General features: G+C 39.3%; 1 protein-coding gene and 1 long non-coding RNA gene across 6 annotated transcripts; one reads left to right on the plus strand and one right to left on the minus strand.

Annotated features, from left to right (window-relative positions):
* Positions 1–8,691: 8,691 nt before the first annotated feature.
* LOC143360390 (uncharacterized) lies at positions 8,692–9,487 on the minus strand. Of its 2 annotated transcripts, none has more exons than XR_013083263.1 (3): positions 9,242–9,487; positions 8,870–9,078; positions 8,692–8,792 (listed from the first exon to the last, which is right to left on the minus strand). It is a non-coding gene; the product is annotated as an uncharacterized LOC143360390 (long non-coding RNA). The 2 variants fall into 2 exon arrangements; XR_013083262.1 differs by having other exon boundaries at positions 8,870–9,084; positions 9,118–9,487.
* Positions 9,488–9,627: 140 nt separating this feature from the next.
* Positions 9,628–14,765, plus strand: LOC143360373 (uncharacterized). Of its 4 annotated transcripts, XM_076799156.1 has the most exons (9): positions 9,628–9,801; positions 11,135–11,254; positions 11,327–11,447; positions 11,879–12,125; positions 13,069–13,167; positions 13,260–13,350; positions 13,599–13,744; positions 14,241–14,373; positions 14,471–14,765. In XM_076799156.1, the coding sequence occupies exons 1-9, from the start codon at positions 9,661–9,663 to the stop codon at positions 14,519–14,521; spliced, it is 1,149 nt and encodes a 382-aa protein (XP_076655271.1). In that variant the 5' UTR covers positions 9,628–9,660; the 3' UTR covers positions 14,522–14,765. The 4 variants fall into 4 exon arrangements, with proteins under 4 accessions (XP_076655271.1, XP_076655268.1, XP_076655269.1 ...); XM_076799153.1 differs by having other exon boundaries at positions 14,241–14,765; XM_076799154.1 differs by having other exon boundaries at positions 11,879–12,041; positions 14,241–14,765.
* The last annotated feature ends 3,397 nt before the right edge of the window (positions 14,766–18,162 follow it).

Below are 18,162 nucleotides of genomic sequence, written 5' to 3' on the forward strand. Positions count from 1 at the left end.
CGCACGGCTATTCGAACGAAGCTACGACAGCGCCATCCAGGTTGACGCGCCGCTCATGCTCCTACAGGCCTCTCTGGCGGACAACATGCTGCCGAATATAGCTAATCATTTCTCGATGACGCAAAAGTAGGACTTCTGAGGACCTTTTCACCCTAGATTGAACCTTTATCTAGCTCTTTTCACTATGGAAAAGTCCCGTCGCTGCATTATTGGGAAATATTTCCAGGCATCCCGGACCCTTGCGATCGCCGTCGGCACACGTACACGCCGACCAGGCGGTGTGTGAGTGTGCCGCCATGTCAGTTCCCATAGCTTCCCTGAGAAACGACGTGCTGCCGAATATTGCTAACCGTTTCTCAATGATGCAAAAGTACGACTTCTGAGGACCTTTCCACCCTAGATAGAACTTTCATCTAGCTCTTTTCACCATTGACAAGTCCCGTGACTGCATTATTGGGAAATATTTCCAGGCATCCCTGACCCTTGCGATCGCCGACGGCACACGTACACGCTGATCAGGCGGTGTGTGAGTGTGCCACGGCACGGCTATTCGAACGAAGCTACGACAGCGCCATCCACGTTGTCGTACGTCCGTACATTCTCTCTTCCTCTGTTTTACCAATACAGTGTGTTGCTCGATACTGAACTTTGGAAAACGTTCCTAGCTCCCCTACTGGACAGAAATGTTACTATTTAGCTTCCTCTAGCGGCCGTTCGTTCTTTCATAGCGTGACGATCATTATTGTGTCGGGGCATTTGGAGCTTGCCCTGGTCAGGTTCGGTTCCCTCCCCTTAAGGGCCAGTTTTCCCAGGTGGCCTTGAACAGTCGATAGTACCGCTATAACGGCCACTCGAAGAAGCTAAATAGTAACATTTTCGTCCAGTATGGGGAGCTGGGTGCACTTTCCACATTCAGTGTCGAGTGGCATTTTCCGAGTATCCTCTCTGATTCGATCGCATGATCTCTGACAATAGATGCGATCTGAGCATGCGTGGTCGACATCGTAAACGACGGCGCTGCCGTAGCTTCGTTCGAACAGCCGTGTCGCGGCACTCTCACACACCGCCAAGTCGGCCTGTACGTGTACCGATGAGACTAGCAAGGTTTCGGGAGGCGGCGATTCCTGACTCTATAATACAAAGGTGGGGCCTGTCAGTGGTCAAAAGCGGTAGACGAAGGATAAATCTAGATCGCTTGACCACCGGCAGGTCCTACTTTTGCGTTTTCGAGCAACATTTTCCATTATTCGGTCGCATAACGCCTGTCAGAGAGGCGATCTGGGCACGCGTGGCCGACATCGTAAACGACGGCGCTGCCGTAGCTTCGTTCGAACAGCCGCGTCGCGGCACACTCACACACCGCCAAGTCGGCGTGTACGTGTACCGATGAGAATAGCAAGGGTTCGGGAGGCGACGATTCCTGACTCTATACTACAAAGGTGGGGCCTGTCAGTGGTCAAAAGCGGTAGACGAAGGATAAATCTAGATCGCTTGACCACCGGCAGGTCCTACTTTTGCGTTTTCGAGCAACATTTTCCATTATTCGGTCGCATGCTGCCTGCCGTAGCTTCGTTCGAACAGCCGTGCCTCGGCACACTCACACACCGCCAGGTCGGCTCGCTCGCACGAACTTGTCCGATTCTTTCCGAACCCGCCGGACAAAGTCGAGCAGGCAGCCCGAAACTCTCGGGTAGCCCGAAATGCTCGGGCCCCCCGAAACTCTCGAGTAGCCCGATGTGTCATGAAGTATCGCACGCCCGAATCGAGCCCGCCCGACTGTCTGCGACCCGACCCGAATCCGAATATCGGGCGGCCCGCACATGCCTACTTGTTACACAAGTAAATATCATCGGAATTATATCATATTTGGTTTAAAATTAATCAGAAAAATGCCACGAATATGTTGGTAAAAGTTTCATAAAAAAATAACGAAAAATAAAGAAGTTTTGTAATTGGATTAGTAGTGGTCGTCTGATCTCACACCGATATAGCCGACAATGTGTGGCCCACTCCTCGGCGACGACGGTTCTCGAGTTTCTCTGTCCGCTTTGCCAACTCGACGAATAAACGACGACGACGTCCGACGAGGACTGACGAGCGCCGAACGTCGAAGACAGAGCGACCGACCAACAGCCTACATTGTAAGCAGATGAAGAATCGAGCATTATTGGCAATTTATGCTTTTATGTTTTTAATCAGAACAATATTGTTAATACGAATAAGTTGTAGAGCTTACCCCGATCAAAATGAGTCGAAACACGACATCATTTGGACTGTTTTTAATGAGATTGTAATTTTTATCGTAACATTACGTATCAATGAAACTTGTTCGATTACACTCGAATTTGCCCTCATTTTTATCGGGAATATCCCCTCCATTCGCTCGTCACAATTTTATGAAGATATATTGAAAAATCTAAAAGTTTATTCGTGAGCGATTCTCCATCCGCTTACATTGTATGTCGTTTGTCAGTCGCTGGGTCTTCGACGTTCGGCGCTTGGCAAAAGTTATTCGCAGATTTATTCGAAGCCTTCGAATAAAAGATACAGATAAAAGATGAAAAAATTATTCGAAGTTCGAATAAATCCGCTACGAATAAAAAAAATTATCTTTATTCGTCAGATAAATTCTCGTCGAATAAAGATACTTTCTTTATTCGAACCTTCGAATAAGGAATATAAAGGCTATAGCCGGTTTTGGGGGCCAAATCGGCCCCGGAAGGGATTTTATTCCAATTTGCGACATTCGATAGCCTACCAAAAAAGATACCTTTCAGCCAAGTTTTAGCCCTATAGCTCATCCGTAAGGGTAGTTATAGAGGAAAAACAAAAATCCAGTTTTTGGCCCATTTTCCCCATTTAATGACAATTTAAAATTCTGAAAAAATCTCACACATGTCGGACACCAAACCACATACTTTGAGTCGTTTTCAGATTTTTCCGTTGCAAACTCTGGCTGTAAAAATCGAAAAACACGAAAAAAATCGAAAAAATGCAGATTTCATATGGAAATCTAAGAGCAACTAGAATAAATTTATTCTATTTCTAGCCGTACGATTGTTGTTACGCTATTGTAAAAACATTTTTTAACTATGTTTAAACTATTTTTTAATAATTTTCCGGAAAAATATTTTTGGAGTACTTTCAACCTTTAGTCATCTATGGGCTGTATTACTTATCTAATTTTTATTTAGATAAATATTTTGCCCAACTCTGCCATTTTGCATTATCGAGCAATGAATCGCCGCATCCCGGACCCTTGCGATTCTCGTAGGTACACGTACGCGCCGACCTGGCGGTGTGTGAGTGTGCCGAGGCACGCCTGTTCGAACGAAGCTACGGCAGGCATCATGCGACCGAATAATGGAAAATGTTGCTCGAAAACGCAAAAGTAGGACCTGCCGTTGGTCAAGCGATCTACATTTATCCTTCGTCTACCGCTTTTGACCACTGACAGGCCCCACCTTTGTATTATAGAGTCAGGAATCGCCGCCTCCCGAAACCTTGCTAGTCTCATCGGTACACGTTCAGGCCGACTTGGCGGTGTGTGAGAGTGCCGCGACACGGCTGTTCGAACGAAGCTACGGCAGCGCCGTCGTTTACGATGTCGGCCACGCGTGCCCGGATCGCCTCTCTGACAGGCGTCATGCGACCGAATAATGGAAAATGTTGCTCGAAAACGCAAAAGTAGGACCTGCCGTTGGTCAAGCGATCTACATTTATCCTTCGTCTACCGCTTTTGACCACTGACAGGCCCCACCTTTGTATTATAGAGTCAGGAATCGCCGCCTCCCGAAACCTTGCTAGTCTCATCGGTACACGTTCAGGCCGACTTAGCGGTGTGTGAGAGTGCCGCGGCACGGCTGTTCGAACGAAGCTACGGCAGCGCCGTCGTTTACGATGTCGGCCACGCGTGCCCGGATCGCCTCTCTGACAGGCGTCATGCGACCGAATAATGGAAAATGTTGCTCGAAAACGCAAAAGTAGGACCTGCCGTTGGTCAAGCGATCTACATTTATCCTTCGTCTACCGCTTTTGACCACTGACAGGCCCCACCTTTGTATTATAGAGTCAGGAATCGCCGCCTCCCGAAACCTTGCTAGTCTCATCGGTACACGTTCAGGCCGACTTGGCGGTGTGTGAGAGTGCCGCGACACGGCTGTTCGAACGAAGCTACGGCAGCGCCGTCGTTTACGATGTCGGCCACGCGTGCCCGGATCGCCTCTCTGACAGGCGTCATGCGACCGAATAATGGAAAATGTTGCTCGAAAACGCAAAAGTAGGACCTGCCGTTGGTCAAGCGATCTACATTTATCCTTCGTCTACCGCTTTTGACCACTGACAGGCCCCACCTTTGTATTATAGAGTCAGGAATCGCCGCCTCCCGAAACCTTGCTAGTCTCATCGGTACACGTTCAGGCCGACTTAGCGGTGTGTGAGAGTGCCGCGACACGGCTGTTCGAACGAAGCTACGGCAGCGCCGTTGTTTACGATGTCGGCCACGCGTGCTCAGATAGCCTCTCTGACAGGCATCATGCGACAATGATCGGAAACAGAATACAGCGCTCGTAGCGAAAAATGCCGGAACTATATTTAATTGAAATAATAGGTGCGGGATGGTTTTCGGGGGCCACGATTCCTGTGTTTAATACGTAATTATACAATACAATAAAGGTTGCATTGACATTGTATATGTCACTGCTAGGTCGCTTGAGTCCAACGGTCTCCATAAGAACCCGGTTATTTAAGAAAATTGTCCTTATGTGCAAATTTTGCCGAATTTTGCAAATTACGCCTAGAAAACGCAAAAGTAGGACCTGCCGGTAGTCAAGCGACCTAGATTTATCTTTTATCTAACGCTTTTCACCCTTGAAAAGCCCGATCTTTGCATTATCGGGCCATATATCGTGGCCTCCCGAGCCCTTGCAACCTTGTACGATCTAGCGTTGTGTGCAGCAAAGCATGGCACACGCACACGGCACACACACTGTCATTTGAGCTTCTCCTATGCGGCCGTTCGTAGCGTGAAGATCGCTAGGAAGCTTCTCCTAGTTCCTGTTTGGAGCGTGGCGACTCAAGGCCACGTAGGAAAACTGGCCCTTAACTGCGCGGCTGTGTCGCCGGCCCCACACGTGTTTTTCGAGCGACACATTCTCCCGTAAGGCTGGCAGTCTTTATATATATCTCGTCGGTGACATAACTCTTCAATCATTTGTATTTGACCAGATTTGATCATTTTTGTGGATCTAGTTCCAACATTTATCGTTCGTCAGCGTAGAGGGCGTAAGAAAACCAGTTGTTTACATGTGAGACACGAAATCCCATATGGTGATTGGTCTACTCCTATACCTCGTCTGTGGCTACATTAATTAAAGCAATCTTTATTTCGGATTCGGCGTCAAACATTAGCTCGTACATTTGAAAATCTATAATTAATTATTTGTTCTATCCGCGTGAACACTATCCGACTCATTCTCAGTTCTTTGAATGTGATCCCCATTCACGTTCTTCCAAACAATCTGGATCTATCCTTACATTTATTACTGTTCCAATAGGTATAAAACATATATTAAAAACAAATTATTAAAAATGATTATTATATGATTATTAATAACAATTTTCATCCTAATACGCATTTTTTGCAAAAGAAATGTATTTCATATCGTGATATACACGAATATTGAATGTTTCTAGTAAATTCCGCACTGTAACTGTGGCGGGTAGATGGCAAAATTGTGGACAAAAATCCAAATTTGTTTACGAATGTACGTGTATTGTTAATTATTCACAGAAAATTAAATTTAACAATACAACTAATAAATTTAAAAAGAAATTAACAAATACTCCGCAACAGATTCTAAAGGAAAGGTATGAGCACTTCTTAAAAAGCTTATAAATTTAAGAGTAGCAGTTAATTGCAAACAAAACTCTAAAATTCTCAAACTATAACAAGTAATATATCCAAATATGTAAAAACCTCAGGATATATTTTGTCGTTTCTGTTATATGTTAGTTTGAAGTTTTATATGCAATTAATAAATAAAACCACCGTGGAAAATTTATAAAAAAAATAAATCTGTTTTATAAAATGTAAAAAGAATGCATTACCTTAGTAAGCACTTTCCGTTTTACAGAATTATTATTGCGACACTCATATACAATTCCCAGATAGCACGCGGTGACGATTGCCAGAACCTCGGCTCGACCGTTACAGTATCTTTAAGAATAAAGTCCCCGGATGCAATGTTTTGGGGGAGGAAACTTTCTCCATACCCTTGTGGGGGTGGAGAACCTCCCCTTATTTTAACGGTTTCTGGGGACATTATTTAACGCGCCTCAAAAACGAGAACCACAGAAAAGCTTTGGACTCTCGCGGAGAACGATAGCTCCAGAGAGTTAGTCAGAGTATCGCGACGGTTTTGTACACGAGGTTAAGTTATCGTATATTTTGTTCGCGTTTTCTCATTGACTCGAGTTTCTTCGTTTCGTTTTATTTTGTTAATATTTGTTGGTTATTCATTGTTGTGTTAATAAACTTTATTTTTGTTATCCGTTAAATCATCGTACTCTACAAACATTTCATTAACCCCTGTCACCTAAAATCCGTCTCCGATATAATGTTGTACGGAGAAGCGGACAGCGAAACTCGAGAACCGTCACACAGTGCGGACAAGTCGGCACATCTCACTACATTTTTATTTGACGATGCACGAAAATTTCCTTTGGCAGAACTTTTTATTAGCAGGAAATGTGTGAAGGAGTATTATTATAATTCGCGCCTTGATTCGACAGTCATCTGACGTGAGCTCCTGAGTGAAGGAGGGGCTAGATGCGTGCGCAAGAAAACAATAGACAACTATGTAATATGGCGATTTGTAACGCGGAACGTGCAGAGCACGTGTTTCTGTAATCCAATTTAATCTTTATTAGAATAAACGCACACGTTAAAATATATATCCACGCATCAACTCATACATTAACACTATCATAAAAATAATTTTTTTTTCAACTTATTAATTTTATTATTAAATTTAATTTTTTGTGACTAATTACCATTGCATATGCATTAGTAACCAAATTTAGATTTTTGTAAAAAAATTTGGCCATGGAGGCACTCTCTAAAGTGCCAAAAATTAAAAAATGTTATATTAACTGTAAATGAGTGTGCAATAATAATTCTGTGTAATGGGAAGTTCTTACCAAGGAATATGCATTCTTTATACATTTAATAAAGTAGATTTATTTTTTGTACAAATTTTCAACGGTGGTTTTATTTGTTAATTGCATATAAAACTTCAAATCAACATAAAACAAAAACGGCAAAACATGTCCTGAGATTTATGCATATTCGGATACATTACTTATTATAGTTTAAGAATTTCATAGTTTTGTCTGCCACTTTTTGCGACTCTCAATTTTATAAACTTTTTAAGAAGTGTCCATACCTTTCTTTTAGGATCTATCGTGGAAAATTTGTTATTTTCTTGTTAAATGTATTAGTTATATTGTTAAATTCCATTTTCTGTAAATAATTAACAATAAGTATACATTTGTAAACAAATTTGGTTGTAAAAAATTTTGCCATTTGTTCGCCACAGTTACAGTGGGGAATTTACTGGGAAAGTTCAATATTCGTGTATATCACGATATGAAATACATTTCTTTTGTAAAACATGCGTATTACGATGGAAATTGTTAATAATAATCATATAATAACCATTTTTATGCATAATACAATTTTGCAACAATTATATATCAAACATTTTTATGTATTTTTAATTTATCTTTAATATATGTTTTATAACTATTGAAAGAGTAATAAGAATGTAAGGATAGATCGAAATGTGCAAGATCACGAGAGTCAATGATTTTGAGTCGCAATCAAAGTACTCAGAATGACTCGGATAGCGAAGCATGCAGCAGCAGCATGCTCCGGTAGCATTTTGTTGAGTTTATTCATTTTATTCACTAGTATTATAATTTGTTTAAGTTTATTATTATTAATTTTACATATGGTTCAATTATTAATAATTTTGTTCTAAACTTGTTAGTTTTTAAAAATAAATTTGTTAATTTTTAATAATAAATTTTTTTTTCTAAAAATTTTTTTTTTGTTAAAATTATAAACTACAATATATAGCTACAGTATTATAACTACAGTATATTATAAATTAATTAAACTCTTCTTAAGCATCCCTACACCTTATTTTCCATTCGAAGGTTTTATTTCCATTATTTTAAGATTTGAATATTTATTTTTTATTTTATAACAGCTTTGTTATGATAACTGTTATTTTACATAATTTTTATTTCCTTCATGTAACTTGTATAGTTCATTTTTTTTATTTTATTGTCTATTGTCTATTGTTTATTGTCTATTTTATCGTTTATTGTCTCTTTCTTAAGATTATAAATATAAAAAAAATAAATAATATAATATAAATATCTGTAAAATAAAAATAAATACATTTCTAAATTTAATTAAATTTTCCCTCCCATAATGCGGAAACAGATGGATAGCAATTTGGAGACAAATTTTGGTGGCAAATTCAAAGCATATTGCTTACTGGGTATGTTCATCAGCTGAGGTTCGGTCGTTACGGTCGTTACGGTCGTTACGGTCGTTACGGGGTTCTACATAGTTGACCTTCACGGTCGTGCAGTTGTCCCTTCGCAGAGGGTTTTTACGACGAAATAACTTGTATTCGAGTCATTAACCTGCCACAGTGATTGACAAGTATAATAATACTTCTCGAGAAAGTCTCACAGTTTTGTAAAAGAGACAAACCTTCCTTGAGAAAGAAAAAGAAGTTAATAAATCGTTTATGCAAAAGTTTTAATCTTTTTCAGTCGTTCTTGTATAACTTACACGATTTTACAATGGTTATTATTAGATTGCAAATCTTTGTGCAAAATAAAAATTACCTAAGTCAATTTCTTGAAGCAAAAAATGAAATAAATTTTTTTATTTAATATTTTTAACTGAGCTAGAATAGTGTAAAAATGATGTATGAACCTATTTTCCATTTCGTTGAAATTTTTAATTACCTCTGGTACATGAAGAGGTACCTAGTCAAGCTATTACTTTAAAGTTGTATAACACAGATTCACAGCCACACTGAAAAAAATAATATTCATACGTTATTATTTATGAAAAGAAAAATAATCATAAGTCACTATTTATGAAAAGGAAATTAAATCACTGTTTATGAAAATAAAAATTATATTCACAAGTCACTACTTAGAAAAGGATTAATATAAAATATAATATAGAAAAGTAGTATAATACTGAATAATAATGTAGAATATTCGCGGAACGGTCCGATCGAGAGGAGGAAGTAAATTCGGGGAATATTTTTCCCCAAGGAAGAAGGCAGGCAAGACAAACAAAGGGATATAGATGCCACCGTTGCTATACTCGTGTTAAAAGAATTTAGCGTCTTCTATTTTTCCGACATTTCTTTGGGCATACTTAATCGAGCCGATCTATTCCAGACGGAGGTTTATCATGCGAACGAATTGCAGTCAATTTCGTCAGGACAATTTAAACCGTCAGAAAATTGAAACTAAAGTAGGATAGCATGAATAAAGTATGGTTCCGAGGTGTAGTTGGACGTTGCCTTAGATTCCTCGTGCAGTTGTGATTCAGCAGCGGGAAGGATGGAAGTGTTCGAGGGGAATTTAAAATTCTACCATACTTTGACGTGCTTTACTGGCCTGTGGCCCTCCGACAGGTCCATTTTGAGGAATATACAGAGATTCGTTGTCCTTCTGATGACCATTACTTGTATATTGACCCAGGTGATAAGGGTTCAAGACATAATCGAATATTTCTTTAAGGGGTCATTCCTCCAAACACATTTAAATCACAAAAGTTAAATACAATCCGCGTTCAAATTGACTGCATATGTAATCACTTTACCATTTCCTACAATTGACATGGGAAACGTTTATTTCGCATTAAGATTCGCAATCGATTAGTATGCATTTGGCAACAGTCGCCGTAGCACAGCTGTAGCTGGCCACGTAGCTGTGACAGTGCGTGCGACAAATACGTGTAGCCTCGCCCGCAGAGGCGTGGTCTCGTGCCCGTAGGGGCGTGGCTTCGTCCGTTTCTGTGTATGCCCAAGACAAGAAAATCGCTGCCCGTACGGAAAAATGCTGAACAGCTCTACTGTAGACGTGCTATTATTTATTAGATCCAAACTCTTGCGCTTGGAGAGTACATGTGACAATTTATACCTCCTCATTACAAAAATGGAATCCTCATCAAGGAAGAGTGATAGCATAAGTTCTTTCAATGTTCCAGCTGTTTCACTACTTGCAGCAGGATTTTCTTCCGACAATAGAAATGCTGGAATTGTCGTCAGTCGAAATTTTGAGACAGAGTGTCGCCTAGGTTGCTTTCATCATGTCATCGACTGAATGTAGTCATACGGCCGATTCGTAATATAGCTGAAGATCCTGCAGTAATTTATTTCTTAACTGCACTTTGTACTCGGTGTCGCACGAGTGCCTTTATTCTTTTGTTTTTGTCTTGCTTCGATTGAATGAATGTTTTGTGTGTGTGTGTGTGTGTGTGTGTGTGTGTGTGTGTGTGTGTGTGTGCGTGCGTGCGTGTGTGTGTGTGTGTTGAATCAAAGGAATGATCCCTTAAAACAGAATTTGCAGCTTTTCATTTACAGCACACAGTTGGATAATTTTATTTCATTTGTTTCCTGTGAAATAATGAGTCCACGAATCCATAAGGATGGTTAACTTTTGTATTTGTTTGTACAGAATTTGGAATGTATTTTCATCGATTTACGTCGATTTACTCATTCGTTTATTTATTTTTTTTATTATACTATCTGTTTGACACTGATTTTGTTTATATCGATATTATTGATATTAATATTGATATTATCGATATTATTATAATTATTTCATACAAAAATGGTGTGCATACATTATGTCAACAGTCATGTCAATAATTGTGAAAATCAATTATTTATGAAACATTTGAATAATTCGAATGAAATTCCATTTCAAATGTACATTGAAATTATATTTGTTCAAGAAATGTTTGTTTTGTGTCAAGTAAAATGCCGGTTGGGATTGAAAACTTTGAAACCAGAAGTGGAATATTTTTCAGATGATGACTGCAAGAAATGAAAAAATGGCACTGGATAATATAATTGTGTTGCTGTCATTCGCTTGTACGTTACTTTTATATTTTGGACGGTACTTTTGTACTCTTTTGACATTTCCATTGGTAAGTGAAAGATCATGATATCGTTACCAAATTCATTTTTTTTTCTTATTTCTACTTGTAACGTGGTTTTAGATGAGATTTCTGTACGAACATATGCAAAAAGATTATGACGAAGTGAAAAACAATCCTGTCGAACTGGAGCTGCTAATGGAAGATTCTATTACGGCTAAGCGCATCATTCAAGTATACTTCTGTAATGGCTTCAATGATATATATTTTGTCCAGTAACAAAACTATTTTGTTTTTAGTCAATTTTTAATAAAACCTGTTCTAGCATATTCGTGACATTTTTCTGATTAAAATGAGTCCAAACATAATGCAATTTGGGTCGTAATTGCTCGTTTAATCGACGATATAGTAGAACCTCGATGTCGGTTCGGATAATCGAGGTTCTAGAAAATCGTGAATTAAGTAAGTAACTATAATCCAAATTGTATCGTGTTTGGTATCGTTTTAATCAGAAAAATGTCAGAAATATGATGATGAAAGTTTCATAGAAAAATAATTACTAACAGAAGAGTTTCGTCATTGGATTACCACTGTCTCGCCGATACACTTCCGCCGAAATGAACGAAACCATTTCCCGTAGGTAGTACTCTAATATTACATCATTCTGCGTTCCAGGTATGGTGTGTACAGGCGGTTTATGTCTCCTTGCAACGTTAGGGGTATCTTCACTCCTGAACTCGGATATGCAGCTTCACTTCCTGAACCTCTTGGGATATTTTTACAAAGAGAAAAGTCTGCAAAGCTGTATTTCTTGTTGGCACATCATATTTACAACAGTGTATGGTTTAACGGTTTTAACAGTCACGGAAGGGGGGATCACGATTGTTTCCACCTACATAAGTGGTTTGCTGAAAGTCGCCTCGTACGTTTCAATTAATTTCCTGAAATTCTCATTGTGTGACGTAATGTGTCTTATCATTCGAATCTCTCTCTTCTCTTATTGGAATAGTAATGAAATTGAATAATGGGGTATATAGTAATTAAACTGCCGATTTCTGTGCAAAATAAAAACTGTCTGAATTAATTGCAAGGTATACGAGCTGCATAGACATTGATTTCTTTTTTCTTTTTAATAATTTTAATGGAACGAAAATAATACAACGGTATTTTTAAATGGATCTAATTTTTACTATGCACAGTCTAATTATACTAAAATTGACTTGCTCGAATAGGGACTTGATTATTTGAATAGCATCTATATACTGGGTGTCTCAACTAAATGGGATCACGTAATTATCTGCCTTATTTACTGTTGTATGTTAAAACTTCTCAGAATAAACTTATACTATCTCAAGGGGTACATATCACAGCAGAAAAATCTTTTCCCAAGGTCATTTGCCAACGAAATTTGAAAGTCATCGGTGTGTTCTTAAGTACAACCCTATTTGTTAGATTCCATATTCTTGTAGAGTACAACAAGACGAATACAACGACCTCAATAACTATACCGTTTCGATCATTTGATCCCGAGATATTTGTGTCTGAAAGTTTGGATGCCTCATCTTTCAGACACAAATATCTCGAGATTAATTGGTCGGAGTGGTATGGTTATTATAGTCGTTGGATTCATCTTTTTATGCTCCACAATAATATCTAAGAAAAAATATAAGGTTTCGATGAAAGGATTACCATCAATCTTGTAATCTTGTTACGAAATGATCTTTGGAAATGATTCTTTCCACTGTTATGTTTATAATTTACCGCTTGAAACTTCCGAAAGTTTTTTCTTCATACAACAGTAAATAATCTAGATGTTTAGGTGATTCCGTTTAGCTGAGACACCCTATATACTTTTCTTCCTTCAGCTACCGTCTGAAAACAGCGGTTGAAACAGCGGTATTCTCGGGCACGATTAAAGAACTTGACATACGGTCGGCAATGGAGATGCATTGTCGTGCCATTAGGTTGGTGACATTATCAAAATGTTATATTCGAATAGTGAACCATTATTGGCGTGTGTTTCATTGTATTTTTGTTACATATTTCTCGGATGAAGCTGTGTTCATAAATACGTGCAAGATCTCTTCATGATAATATTGGTGTTGGTAGCAGTGACTGTTGTCGGCTTTGGCGTAAATTTATATCGGGTAAATGTTATTAGTAGGCAGCGGATTTTGTGCATTTACGACAAAAAAAGGACTAGGTGTAATTTAAAGCGTTCAAACTATTTATACAAAACTGTTATATTATTTTCGATCTATTGAACATACTAAGAAATAAAATAAATTTCACTTCAGGCAGAACATTTTTATTTCGCATAAATATCCGCTGTCTAGTTATTAGAATGCGGGAAACAATAAGAAAGGTAATGAGACTGTTTCTCGCAATTTTACAGTTTTACATGAACGTCACGGACTTTACTGACAAGGACGCGCTGATGCTTTCTATACACTTCGTCGTTACGTATATGACATTTATATACGGTAACAATTCTAGCGGGCAAATAATGCTGAACGCCAGCGCTGATCTTCACAATGACACGTGAGTTAATTTACCTAATTAGTACCTAGACCCTGCAACAAAGCTATACCGTCTCAAAGGGTACATGTAACAGTGAAAAGAATCCTCGACGTAATTTGTCAACGAGATTTCAAGGTCATCGGTTTATTTTTTATGCGATACCCTATATGTTTCCTTCGATATTCTTGTAGAGCATAAAAAAGCAAATCCAACAACTACCATAACCATACCATTATGATCATTCAATCTCGAGATATTTGCGTCTGAAAGGTGAGGTCTGGGTTGGGTTTGATCCTTTCAGACGTAAATATCTCGAAATTAAGTGAACGTAATGGTATGTTCATGGTAGTCGTTGGATTCGTCTATTCACGCTCTACCGGAATATCGAAGAAACTATATAGGGTGTCTTACAAAAAAACTATCGACCACTTTGAAATCTCGTTAGAAAACAATCAACAACGTACGTGCTAAACTATATAATAAGCGAATAACGAAGGGACGATGTTAAATGTAACAGATACAGTACATTGTGGTACCTTTTACCGCCGAGGATGCAAAAGATGGTGCTGTTCACTATGTTGAGATCACAGACGGCGATCGAGATTAATTGTGCCGGTTTGTACGTAGGGTCTCACGAAGGCATTACAGTGGTAACCGATACGATCTGCATAATTACATACACGTTGTTCAAAATGATCGCTCTGTCCTGGACCCAACATGTTTTCTTTTTGTTTCTATTTGCTTCAGATGATGAGCTCCTCATTCTCGTACTTCACTCTTCTCTGTTCGATGTTGTAACGTTGCTATTCTTTTCACCGCATAGGAAAGCAGGAAATCGTAGAACTCCGGAATTTTATAGGCGCTGAGGCCGGGCCGCGCACGGCGGTAAGGGCGCGGTCCACTCAGTACAAACGCGACCTCGAAGGTTCGACACGAAAAAGAGAGCCTTCTGCTTGGGCGCCAGGCACCGGGAGCGTGCCGCGTGAAACGCGATGATTTCTCGGGAGAAACCGAAGGCGGAATAATGGGGATGGCCCTCACGGCAGGACGGATCTCGCAGATCGAAATAACGATTCACGATACGGAGATTTCTCTATATATGTTGCCAAGACCTGGACGATAAATGTCGCAAAAGTATCCCCACTACCGCGGGATATAGCCCGTGAGGGGCCACGAAGCTCGAGAGGCCTCGGACGTCGAGGGGTGTATGTCTCTAGGACAATACACGACGCTGGCATGACCCGTGTTGTTGACATATATCGAGAACTCACTGTATTGGCTCTAGTTCTTTAATCTGAGTCAAGGAGTTGACTTGAGTCGCTAGGTGGAGAAAATCGAGGGGAATACAATGTACCTCCCCCTCTGATGACCATAGTAACATGTAACACGTTGCGCGTGCGCGACGGTGATTCTAGATTCGTCACCGCCAAGCGTCACGCCAGTCGTGCGCGGCACCACGCGGCATGTCACGTGACCAGTCTATGATCTTCGTGGGGGATGTTGGAGTGTGCTCATGGTGGTGGAATGGGATAGTGGAAGTGGAAATGGAGGAGAGGGAAAAGCTACCCGTTTTGGTAGCACTTGGCGACACTGGGCCGCACGCGAGAGCCCGCGCTCTTTGTAGCACGTCATTGTCGTGAAGTAAAACTCGAATTAATTTCTTTTTCAAAGCACACATATTACAATAAAAATTGTACGATGTCTGAATAAAGTGCAGCCTTGCCGTTGTTACAAAGCATGTTATTAGATCGGTCGCATTAATTATTATCGGTAGTTCTAGCGTTAAGTAGCCAACCGAACAAATGTTTCTTATCGTTTGACACACAAACTCCTACAATAAGAACGGGAGATACTAATCGAAAGGCAGCGTTTCCAGTGGTGTTCGTGCGTTACCTCGAGCCGGTTAGGAAATTCGTGAGCCGAGCTCTGAAATATCATATTGCATGTAAATAACCGACGGAAGATACATCATGGGATGTTCATTGGACTTCGAGAACGTTAGTTTGAGAGACTGAACTTACATATGAATCAATAATATCATTAAAATACCCTTACGGAGTTACATATACACAGAAGGTATATAAATATGGTAAATTATCATAATTTTTTGGAGAGTGATGTTATAATTAACTGCTATATGGCTTGCTTAATATCGTGTTATTTAATTTACTGAACTATCATTAATCTTACGTAAATTGTGCAACGCCTACTGACTCCGTGAATTCAGTTTCTCACGTAAGCCTCGCAGGATACTGCACAAAGATCCCTTGTTCAAGGATCTTTCCCCGAAACTTGTATCGCCTTTCTCCTGAATGTCTGCCTGCGATGTGTCAATTGTCATTGAGTGGAGCACGGCTGGTCTGTCTTCCTGTTTCTAGACCCGTACCCAAGCCCGTAACGAATTCTTAGGGCCAAGCATGCCAATAAATATCTAAAAAATGACAGTGTCCCACTCGATCGTAACACAGACCAAGACATGATATCTAGACAATTCTAGAAAAATATAATATTAAGTTCCCTACATTTCAATTTAAATAAGATAAGTTAATTTTTAAAGTAAGTTAAATTACAATCAAAGTAAATACTTTTGTCTACACGTATAACTCCACACAATCAAATTGTACAAAAATTTTAACAGCTTACAGCTGGCAAAAATTATTCGAAGAAAATTATTCGAAGCGGTTGAATAGCAATACAGATATAACCAATTAATACAGATCAAATTATATCGTGTTTAGTGTCGTTTTAATCAGAAAAACTCCACAAATAGGTTGATGGAAGTCCTATAAAAAAATAACGAAAAATAAAGAAATTTTGTAATTTGATCGGTAGAAGTTTCACACCGATGTATAGTAAATTATCGTTGTACGTCAGTGCCAATCTCACGTTTTCAAGCCAGTGGAACACCTCACACCACCGCGGTGAGTGGCCGAATCTCGAGAGCCGTCGCGGCCATAACATTGTCGGCTATATCAGTGTGAGGCCAGAAGACTACTAATCCAATTACAAAACTTCCTTATTTTTCGTTATTTTTTTATGAAACTTTTACAAACATATTCGTGACATTTTTCTAGTAAAAATGACACTAAATATGGTATAATTCTGATGGTTTTTCTGGTATTTACTTGTGTAATGAACGATGAAAGTTACTTCCCATTACAATTATATTAACGGAAAATTAGTGTAAATATCATCGGAATTATATCATATTTGGTGTAATTTTTATTAGAAAAATGCCACGAATATGTTGGTAAAAGTTTCATAAAAAATTAACGAAAAATGAAGAAGTTTTGTAATTGGATTAGTAGTGGTCTTCTGATCTCACACCGATATAGCCGACAATGTGTGACCCACTCCTCAGTGACGACGGTTCTCGAGTTTCGCTATCCGCTTCTCCGTATAACATTATATCGGAGACGGATATTCTTTCCGTTTAAATGTCAGTCATGTTTGTATGCCATGGCTTTCACGCGGGATGACTCTTAGGTTTCCAGCGTGCTCTGTGTATTTCAAATGGAACGCTCGGCGAGAATCACCGATTTCGAATGAGTGTCAGTGGAAAGAACGGCGGTACCGACATACAACGATAATTGACTGTACTGTTTGAAATGGAGTCTTTTTGCGGTTCCAATTGTTTCCTTCAACTTGTATCGCTAACGTATTTTTTACTTTCCCTTGATTCGACATCCTGCTTATTATCTGATAAGAAAGTGTGACATCAGAGGTCGGCCGTTTTCCAAATTTATTGTTTAAGAAGTACGCAATTCGGAAGTAAGAGGCAATTTTTGGAAAGGTTTTGTTGTCTACTTGTTTGTGTAGAAGCTGGTACTTTTGACCTAGTATACTATGCATTGCCTCTACAACCCAACGAGTTTTCGTGACTTTTCGGGAATAATTCGACTCTTTCGTCGAAAGTTGAGAACGATTACCTTTCAAAGCAGGCATGAGAACTCTGAAACCAAGATCTTTTAAATGAGACGTAACATCTCGAAAACCTCTGTCGACAATACAAAAGTCTCCCCGCTTCATGAGGGTTTTCAATCCATTTGGATTTTGAAGAATAATTCGCATTATCTCGGCATCATTTTGTTTGGCATAGAATGGACCGGCCATGTCTACAATATAACCATTTGTTGTACAGATTGTGAAGGGTTTACACAACGGTACCTTTTTTTGGACTGAATATGACTTTCGCTGGTATTCGTTGTTTGTACTTTTCTGGTGACGAATGTACGTCCCATACAAAATGATGAAGTTCCTGATCCGTATCATAAAACTCCACAGTACAAGTCTTTCATTCAAGTAACTATAAACGGTAATTACTTCCTCATGTACCTTACAATAAAAAGGAATGACTTAGGTTATTTGTACCTGACACCTCACTTTCAAAATAGTGGTAGTATGTAGCCCTTTTCTTTCAATTTGACAAAAACCAATAC

Source organism: Halictus rubicundus, chromosome 13, assembly GCF_050948215.1.
Source record: "Halictus rubicundus isolate RS-2024b chromosome 13, iyHalRubi1_principal, whole genome shotgun sequence".
Lineage (NCBI taxonomy): Eukaryota > Metazoa > Arthropoda > Insecta > Hymenoptera > Halictidae > Halictus > Halictus rubicundus.